At 48.1% G+C, this 10,220-nt stretch overlaps 1 protein-coding gene across 2 annotated transcripts; it reads right to left on the reverse strand.

Annotated features, from left to right (window-relative positions):
• Positions 1-1,256: 1,256 nt before the first annotated feature.
• On the reverse strand, positions 1,257-10,220 carry kcnk1b (potassium channel, subfamily K, member 1b). 2 transcript variants are annotated; one of them, XM_067236470.1, is made up of 3 exons: positions 8,978-10,220; positions 6,795-7,190; positions 1,257-1,537 (listed from the first exon to the last, which is right to left on the reverse strand). In XM_067236470.1, exons 1-3 carry the CDS (start codon positions 9,330-9,332, stop codon positions 1,290-1,292), a joined length of 999 nt encoding a protein of 332 aa, XP_067092571.1. In that variant the 5' UTR covers positions 9,333-10,220; the 3' UTR covers positions 1,257-1,289. The 2 variants fall into 2 exon arrangements, with proteins under 2 accessions (XP_067092571.1, XP_067092572.1); XM_067236471.1 differs by lacking the exon at positions 1,257-1,537 and adding an exon at positions 5,382-5,540.

Below are 10,220 nucleotides of genomic sequence, written 5' to 3' on the forward strand. Positions count from 1 at the left end.
TCTGGTCTTCCAGAGAACATGCTACTCATACAACATCACCTCCATAAATTACAATCACACATCTGTAAACATCCCCTCCTTCTGCATCTTCAAAAAATAGAGCTATTTCGGTCCAAAACACGTTACAAATGGTTTCAGTTCCATTTTTGAAATATAGATCTATCATTTCATCGCTGGTCTTGCACCAAGGAGTCTAGTCTGTATTGATGTGTTTCCCCCCCCCAGATATCATATATCCTGCGTGTTTTTGTGCTTGTGTGGTACAATGTGCAAAACCAATCCAGCTGGGCGCTTGTTCTGTAAGAGCGAGTAGCACCGCCTGCTATATGACTCCTGACACTGGCTCATTCTGCAAATCTAGGGGCCAGCCCTTTCCTTGATCCCTCCTCCCTTCAGCGCATCCCTCTTTCCTTGAATCCTTTGGTTGTCTAGGAAAACACATATTTTGACATGACTGGGTTGGCATCACCTGTATAGAGGAATACAAGCTTTCACCTGTCTGATCATGTTAGATTAGATCAAAGATTTGAGATTATCTCAAAACAAAACCGCTTCCGGGTGAAAAGGTAAGCTTCCGGGGAAAGTAAGAGTCCCTTGAATAGACACTCACACGTCACAAATGTCTTCAAACTTTTTTTTTTTTACCACTAAAATAGCTGAGATTTACCACCAAATCATCCAAAATAACACTTGAGGAAAGATTGGTTGGAATCCAGACCAGGATTATTGAGTTGTGCATTGAGCCGTGCATGAGAATTCACCATAGGGGTCTAAGAAACTGTTGTTGTTTAGTTACTTTTAAATGTATGATTCCTCTACAGATGGGTCTGCTATTGTTTCCACCTGTTGGCTGCTGTGAGTTCCTTACTGCAGGCTACATGATGCTGTTTACAGAAGACCCTTAAAACAGGAAACATCTACATGTGCGTTGGTTACGTCCTGTTATATTTTAACACACTCGCCCCTATGCAGCAAAACAGCTGACAGTAGCAATGTTGTGATTACAGAAGTGACTTGCGCCCCCTAGGGGCTATGCGGATAACAGCATCCTGTGTGAGACCTTACAGTGGGTTGGAATGGTTACTGTACTGTAAGCTACTAGCTGCAACTGAGGTGTATGGACTTGATGCTGCTATACTTCACCATGCCCATGAACAACCTCCCCACCTACCCAGTCAAATGTTCTCCCTTCCAGCCCCCCCCTCCCCCCTCCCTCCCCACCAGGTTCATCCTCCCTCCCCCTCCAGTCAGGCCTCCTCCTCCACCCCTCCACCCCTCCATCCCTCCTCCTAGCCGATCATGGGGTCGTCGCAGGGCGAGGTGAGGACGGGAGTGTTGATGTCGGGCTTGTGGGAGCGCAGGGCGGAGCCCTGGGAGACGGAGGTGAAGGAGAGGTGGTCGTGCTCCAGGATGGCCAGGCGGTCCTGGGGCTTCTCCTTCTTCAGGTAGAACATCTGCCTCAGCTGCTTCAGCTGCTGCAGCTCGCAGAACGTCTCCAGGACGACCAGCATCACGATGAGGCCCAGCAGGAGGTAGACTGGGGGAGGGAGGGGGAGGCCGGGGGAGGGAGGGAGGTAGACATACAGAGAGAGAGAAATCATTAGGTTACAGAGGATCAACAGTACCAGCAACATCATAATTAGAACCAGGAAAATAAGTAACTGTTCGGAGGTGGAAAAGGGAGAGAAGGAGGGAGGGGGGAGGAAAGTCTGAAAAAGCAGAGGGGCAGAGAAAGTTGTAAAAGAGAGGCTAAGGCAGAAAATAAATACTTGTGGTTGGAAAGAGAGAGAGCAGGGGGGAGTGACAGAGAGAGAGAGAGCGGGAACGAGAGAGAGAGAGAGAGAGAGAGAGAGAGAGAGAGAGAGAGAGAGAGAGAGAGAGAGAGAGAGAGAGAGAGAGAGAGAGAGAGAGAGAGAGAGAGAGATGAAGGGATGCAGGGAGAGCAGGTGTCTGTAGATCTCTGCATCTCCTCTATAATGGGGAGAGAGAGGTGGCAAAGAGAGGGATGAGGAAGAAGGGAGACAGAAAAGATGAGATGTGGTTTATCTTGACTGAGTAATGGTATTTTAAAGTGTGTTTGGGTGAGCAGCATGCAAGAGGGTGGGTGAGAGTGACCTGTCATCCACATAAGCTATAAGAAATATAGGGAAATACACAAGGAAATCAATTTATACAGTGTTTATGTGTGAGTGTGTGTTTTTGTATGTATTTCTGAAAGAGAGAGAGGTGGGAGAGAGACAGAGAGAGATAGAGAGACAGAAAGAGAAAGAGAGAGATGGTGTATACTTGGAAAGGCATCTAAGAAATGACTCCAATTGATCCTTATAGTTCTGAACAGGATGGTCATCTGTGGATGTACCTTCTGTCACATACACACACACACCCCTCCACACACACTACTTCACACACACACACGCACACACACAAACCCCTCCACCCATTCACACACACACCCCTCCACACACACTACTTCACACACACTACTTCACACACACACACACACACACACACACACACACACACACACAAACCCCTCCACCCATTCACACACACACCCCTCCACATACACTATTTCACACACACTACTTCACACACACACACACACACACACAAACCCCTCCACCCATTCACACACACACACCTACACACACACACCTCCACACACACTCACACCTCCACACACACAAACAGGCCGGTGTGTTGATGTCACCTGGCTCGTGGGCGTTAACGCCACAGCATGCTGATGCTGGTGAGACTGATGACATCACACATGATCCCAGATCCCCTGTCATGACCACCCCCAGACTGCAGACAGGTCCTGCCATGACCACCCCCAGACTGCAGACAGGTCCTGTCATGACCACCCCCAGACTGCAGACAGGTCCTGCCATGACCACCCCCAGACTGCAGACAGGTCCTGTCATGACCACCCCCAGACTGCAGACAGGTCCTGTCATGACCACCCCCAGACTGCAGACAGGTCCTGCCATGACCACCCCCAGACTGCAGACAGGTCCTGTCATGACCACCCCCAGACTGCAGACAGGTCCTGCCATGACCACCCCCAGACTGCAGACAGGTCCTGTCATGACCACCCCCAGACTGCAGACAGGTCCTGTCATGACCACCCCCAGACTGCAGACAGGTCCTGCCATGACCACCCCCAGACTGCAGACAGGTCCTGTCATAACCACCCCCAGACTGCAGACAGGTCCTGTCATAACCACCCCCAGACTGCAGACAGGTCCTGCCATGACCACCCCCAGACTACAGACAGGTCCTGTCATGACCACCCCCAGACTGCAGACAGGTCCTGCCATGACCACCCCCAGACTGCAGACAGGTCCTGCCATGACCACCCCCAGACTGCAGACAGGTCCTGTCATGACCACCCCCAGACTGCAGACAGGCCCTGTCATGACCACCCCCAGACTGCAGACAGGTCCTGCCATGACCACCCCCAGACTGCAGACAGGTCCTGTCATAACCACCCCCAGACTGCAGACAGGTCCTGCCATGACCACCCCCAGACTGCAGACAGGTCCTGTCATGACCACCCCCAGACTGCAGATAGGTTCTGCAGCTCACCAGCAGACCATTCAGCTTGTCTGGAGCTAAGGGCCTGAGGAGAGGCCAGTGGTATCGAGTAACTAACTGTTGATCAAACAGTTGCAGGTTCAAAACCCCCTTCATGTTGCTTATCCTAGCGGCTAACATAACTTCTCAGCTCAGTGCAACCCACCTGGAGCTAGCTGCCTACGTAGGTAGCTACTAAACTAGGTGTTAAGTTAGCATTGCTATCATACTAGCATGGTCTTTGTAGCTGGGTCTGAGGCCTATAGCAGTGACTCTTTCTCACCACTAGGAGGAGTAAAAGAGAGCCAAACCCAGCAAGAAGAATCAATAGGGATCTTTGCTGAATGAGGCATTCCTGCCAGAGTAATTTAGTTTTGCTAATGTTGTGAAAGCGTTAGGAAGCCACATATTTGACAATCAAAGTATTAGTTTACAAACAGGATCGTACAAAGGACAAGAGTGTTGATGCAAACAGATCTCCAGCAGCCAGACTGGCATCAACACAGCTAGTCTGGCCAGATCTGCACAGCCCCATATGCAGGTCTGTCAGGTCCTGAACGGACCACACTAATGAGGAGAGATGTGGGACCTAAGAAAAGACATCTGCTCATATTTTAGGTCCAGCAGACATCAAAAATCACCGAGACAATTTCACATGAAATATGCAAGCCCCTAATAAATTAAATCTGCCTGCTTGTCTATTCTGAGCCTCATGCCAGGCAGAGGGTCAGGATGTGCCCCAGAACACATCCAGAACACAGAGCACAGCCAGAACACAGAGCACAGCCAGAACACATCCAGAACACATCCAGAACACAGCCAGAACACAGAGCACAGCCAGAACACATCCAGAACACATCCAGAACACAGCCAGAACACAGAGCACAGCCAGAACACAGCCAGAACACTACCAGAACACAGAGCACAGCCAGAACACAGCCAGAACACAGCCAGAACACAGAGCACAGCCAGAACACTTCCAGAACACATCCAGAACACAGCCAGAACACAGAGCACAGCCAGAACACATCCAGAACACATCCAGAACACAGCCAGAACACAGAGCACATCCAGAACACATCCAGAACACAGCCAGAACACAGAGCGCAGCCAGAACACATCCAGAACACAGACAGAACACATCCAGAACACAGCCAAAACACAGCCAGAACACAGTCAGAACACATCCAGAACACAGCCAGCAAACATCCAGAACACCATCCAGAACACAGCCAGAACACAGAGCACACCCATAACACATCCAGAACACATCCAGAACACATCCAGAACACAGCCAGAACACAGAGCACATCCATAACACATCCATAACACATCCATAACACATCCAGAACACAGCCAGAACAGAGCACAGCTAGAACACAGCCAGGCGCTCTACTTCACAGGGCTCTGCAGCTGTGTTACATCAGTAACTTCCCACTTCCCGTGTTACATTTGAAATGGACCAGTTAGGGTTTTAACTGAACATTGAGTTTCTTAAATATAATAATAATAATAATACATTTTATTTGGAGGTGCCTTTCAAGTCACGCAAGGTCACCTTACAATAAAGAATGATGTGGTCCGATGATTTGGTACAGGTGATGATCCGGGAGGCCGAGTTCTGAATGATTTGCAGTCTGTTGATGAGTTTGGTGGGGAGTCCAGTGAGGAGGGCATTGCAGTCTGTTGATGAGTTTGGTGGGGAGTCCAGTGAGGAGGGCATTGCAGTCTGTTGATGAGTTTGGTGGGGAGTCCAGTGAGGAGGGCATTGCAGTCTGTTGATGAGTTTGGTGGGGAGTCCAGTGAGGAGGGCATTGCAGTAGTCGATGCGGGATGTGAAAAATGAGTGGACCAGGATTTCGGTGCTGGACTGGGTCAGTGATGGGCGCAGTCTGGAGATGTTGCGGAGGTGGAAGAATGCAGTCCGGGTGATGTTTTGAATATGGGGTGCAAATGAAAGGGTGCTGTCCAGAATGACGCAGAGGCTCTTGACTTAAATATGTAACTTCACAGTTAATTTGTCCTAGTTAGTGTGTGTGTGTGTGCGTGTGTGTGTGTGTGTGCGTGCGTGTGAGTGTGTGCGTGTGTGTGTGTGTGAGTGAGTGAGTGAGTGAGTGAGTGTGTGTGAGTGAGTGCGTGTGTGTGTGTGTGAGTGCGTGTGTGTGTGTGTGTGAGTGAGTGTGTCACTCCTTTTCCACCAAGGCAGTTAGAAGGGTTTGGGTTTGATGCCCAATCTCAAATCAGTTCTTTGTTCTTTGTGTTTGACAGAAAAAGAACCATCTCCCGGCCAGGAGAATTTGTTCCAGAGCAGCACCACTTCTGAACTGGCCTTGAACCCTTCCACGGATGTCAGGGGATGGGGGATTATCATGACAAACTGAGACCAACTGAATTTGTGATCGCCATTTAAAAAAAACTGAGCTTCATCAAAGAACTTAAATTGATTGTGCTAAGAGCTACTTTGCTTCAGAAATAAGCTAACTGCTGTGTGTAATCGCTGTCCACAGCAATCATGACAAGCAGCACAACTGCACTGACCCCTCGTCAGAGGCGGTTTTAGTGATTTCGGGGCCCCAGGCGAAGACAGGCATGGGGCCCCCTTAATTCCTATTCTCACCCTTTTCAATCCATATAATCTAAACAACCAGACAACAACCACACAAAATGATGTGCTTAAGTAATAGACGTGGCCGTTCCCCTGTCGGAAGAATACTCAATATTATACCGATATTCGCCTACACTCAGGCGTTACATTTAACTCACCACCTCCAACATCTCAGGCACGTGCACTACCAGCTACGCCAACAAAAAGCTAGCTATTCACTGATGCGGGTGGCCTGTTACATACCTGAGGAGTGAGTTTAACCAATCAGCTACACACAACTTGAACTGGCCCTTTCCTCACTAACGAGCAGCGATTTTTGTTGATACTTTTGGGGGAGGTTATGACTTTTAATCAATTAGTATTATTATTATAGTTATTATTGAACCTACAGTATTTTTTATGGAGTCTTTCAAGGGGCCCCAGCAGGCAGCTGGGCCCCCAGGCAGCTGGGGGCCCAGCTGCCCGCTTGCCTACTTTGCCTAATGAGTAAATGTGTTGATGGGAGAGCTCTCTAAAACTCTGCTGATATACCAGCCATCCCTCAAGAATGACTGGATCCTGACATACTGTACGTCAACACCACTGATAACTGACAGTCGTGATGCAGACTCACCAGTGATCCCCACTTTATAGAGCTCTCTGAAGCGCTGGTTGAAGGCCTCTCCTGGAACGTAGTCTCCCAGGCCTATGGTGCTGAGCGAAATGAAGCAGAAGTAGAATGACTCCAGGAAGTTCCAGTTCTCCTCCAGGGCAGAGAAAATGGCCGCCGGGATGAGGAAGAAGCAGGAGGCGGCCAGGCCAGCGAGGAGAGTGGCGTGCACCACGGCCACCAGCGGCTTGGACACGCCCCAGCGAGTGTGCACGTACATGACGGGCCGGCGCGTGCTGAAGACCATGATCCTCTGCACCACGGCGGTGAGGAAGAGGAGGGTGAAGGGGATGCCGATCACGGAATAGACGATGCAGAAGGCCTTGCCTCCATCTGACAAGGGAGCTGTGTGGCCGTAACCTGGAGACAGGGATGGAGGAAAGGAGGAGTGGAGGAGGAGAGAGAAGGAGGGGAGAGGAGGACAGGAGGAGGAGAGGAGGATGAGAGAAGGGGAGAGACAGGAGAGAAGGAGGGACCATGAGCAGGAGAGAGGAGATAAGTGGGAGAAGAGAGGATGAAAAAAGATGGGGGACAGAAAAGGAGGAGGAGAAAAATGATGAGGAGGAAAGAGAGTAGGATTAGAACAGAAAGACACATACGGGTATGTGAGTGGAATATCCTATCCACACCAACATTAGTATAAAAGCCTAAAATACGTGTACCCACACAACACACACAGAATTCCAGAACCCAGATTGTGAAATATGAGAGGCATTTCCTGTCTACAGACACCCACATACACAGATGGAGCAGTGACGCAATTCAGACATCCACGATCATTCTTCCATTGTTGGTGTTTAACATCTACAACTGAGAGCCAGTGGTTCTACTAGCAACAGCCAAGCTATGTCAGCAGCCTGTCAGATACAGGTCTGTTCCAGGGCACTGTCACACCCAGGTGACCTTCATGTCAATAACACAAGGTGGCCTGTTTTGGACAAGTGGACCTATCGCATGAAGGTTCAACATGCCTGTGTTTCTGGCAAGAACATGCTAAATGCATTACTAATACTAAGAGAGCCTTGAACACCAGCATCTTAACTTTACTACTATGTTAACTGTTCCGGTTCTGTTCTATTTGTTGTGGTTGTAGTTCTGTTCTATTTTTGTTGAATAAATAAAGTTAAGTTCTTTTTCACATCCATAAAAACATGTACTATTGAGTTATAAAGCAGTTGCTACATAGCCTTGGTCAACAAGGACACACCTGTGCTAGAGGTGCTAGAGGTGTCAACCTCTAGCATTCCATGCTAGAGGTTGACACGCACGCAGGCCCACTGTTATTACCGTAAATGACTGAGACAGGTGGGCGACATCAGCTATCTGTGAGCTGTTGTCTAGACAACAAAGGATAAAACTATAATCTAGGGTTCAGGGCCCACGTCCTCGCCCTCTATCCGGGGTCTGTTATCTAAACATGGAGAGCTGAGGCAGCGGTAGGTCGTTTTCTTCACTCCGCACTAGCCGAGCGGTTATAACGAAACTGTTTATTCCAAGTGAGTTGTCGAGACTACACGTGGCTGACTGTAAAAGCTCGGCCACCGTTTTGTGCAATATCCGCTAATAAAAAAAGAAAGTGAAACACAGGTTTTCTAGGAACTGGGGTGGTTGTTTGAGAGAACGGGTTAATGAATATGCTCAGGTTGTCATTCAGTCACCGTAAGTGAGTGGATGAATGTTTTTTGAAGCAAGAATTGATGATGCAAGGTGTGAAGCTGAATGACAGTGTTTGTATGATTTTCATGTTTAAATGACGTTTTCATCCTCATGTTTCCATAACCTTACTTAACGCCTGGCCCATAAAATAATGCCCGTGTCAGGCTTTTTGAGAAAGCTCATGTATCCTGCTCTCATGTGGGTACTGTTTCGTGGAGGAATACATTTCAGCGTCGCCTCAACCTGCATCAAAAAATGCGGCCTATATATCACCTGGCGCGATAACCTGTATTACACCTGAACCACTTTGGCAAACGTTTAAACAATAGACAGTAGTAACCATAACCATGCACCACCTCAACACATGCGTAGGCCTGACAGGGAGACGTAATTTCACTATTTTGAAAAAACTGCGCCCATGGCTTCCGGGCTGAGAGCGGCGGCTGTGTTCAGACAGCCTTTTGTTGTGAATGTCCAGCAGTGGCACTCACCTGTGGTGGACAGTACGGTGCTGGCGAAGAACAGCGCAGAGGTGAAGTCCCAGTTCCAGTTTGTCGAAGCATTTTGAAGGATGGAAACTCCATAGTTACTAGCCTCCAGTGCCTTCTCCAAAAACTCCTCGAGGCGTTCCTCCGACAGACATTCGTTATCTTGGAGGAATTGCTTCTTTATTTTTCGAAGCTCCTGTCTTAGCAGGTCCTCATACGGCAGTTCCACAGAGGAAAATACAACAGCGCCAAATATTAGATACAGAAGGTATCCTAGAACTAAAAACAAAAAATACCACGTCGATTTGTGACTCTGGATCAACCTAACGCACGAGTTACTGGTTAACGACTGTAACATTTTAACAGTTCTCCCTCGATTTGTAGAATGTTGAAATTTGCACCGGCGTCAACGATGATAATCTTCTGTCCAGCGCAATTCTGTCAATGTTGACGACCTAAGTTATAATTATCGTCCTCGTCTATTTTTGCGGTGTTTATCTTCGGTGGTCTCAGTATTCGGTTGACTTTCACCAAACCTGCTTTTGGAAGCAGGCTGGGTGATGTGGCGGCCGAGTCGAGGGTGGATGTGTGACGTATGTTTTCATCTTCTCTCCTCCCAGGTATAGAAACAGACGGCCCTCTATAGCCAAGTCATCGAAAGCGGTAGCTGGTGTTAAATAAGCCTTGTTTTATCTATACAAAAACAACAATGGTCGAGATAGGGTGCGGTGAAACAAAATCCTCATTTAAACATGTTATGGGATAGTAGGTCCTATTATGCTGTGAAAATATATATAAAAATAAGCGAACCTTGTTGTCGATAATATTTTATCTTCCTATACAAAATCACAAAATCAAACGGGGACAGACACAGGCTTTAATTTCAATGTCGGTCACGGTATTTTCCACAGCGTGTTTTATAGCCCCAACCCTTATCTGTGCACTGTGAACTTGTGTTAGTTCAAATCGATAATCAATTTTATCAGGCGACCTATGACCAATATTTATTTCGACACATTCGTCTTTGCCCTTCACAGGTTTCTTTTTCTCTCTTTCTCTCTTTCTCTCTTTCTCTCTTTTTCTCTTTTTCTCTTTCTCTCTTTCTCTTTTTCTCTCTTCCTCTCTCTATCTCTCTCTCTCTCACTGCCTCAACTGAAACCAACACTTCGCGTGTAGCTGTTTAGTTTCGCTCGGTTTGGTGCACAAGTGAGGTCATTACCAAACACTGGAGTACAACAAAACCACA

The sequence above is a fragment of the Osmerus mordax genome, chromosome 5 (genome assembly GCF_038355195.1).
Source record: "Osmerus mordax isolate fOsmMor3 chromosome 5, fOsmMor3.pri, whole genome shotgun sequence".
NCBI classification, from domain to species: domain Eukaryota; kingdom Metazoa; phylum Chordata; class Actinopteri; order Osmeriformes; family Osmeridae; genus Osmerus; species Osmerus mordax.

Excerpts from the sequence above, each read along its gene's own strand:
- kcnk1b (XM_067236470.1), bottom strand. The coding sequence starts at position 9,332 with ATGTTACAGTCGTTAACCAGTAACTCGTGCGTTAGGTTGATCCAGAGT. Across the intron at positions 7,191-8,977 it reads CACCGTACTGTCCACCACAG|GTTACGGCCACACAGCTCCC; the intron begins GTGAGTGCCACT and ends CCCTGTCTCCAG. Across the intron at positions 1,538-6,794 it reads CTATAAAGTGGGGATCACTG|TCTACCTCCTGCTGGGCCTC; the intron begins GTGAGTCTGCAT and ends TCCCTCCCCCAG.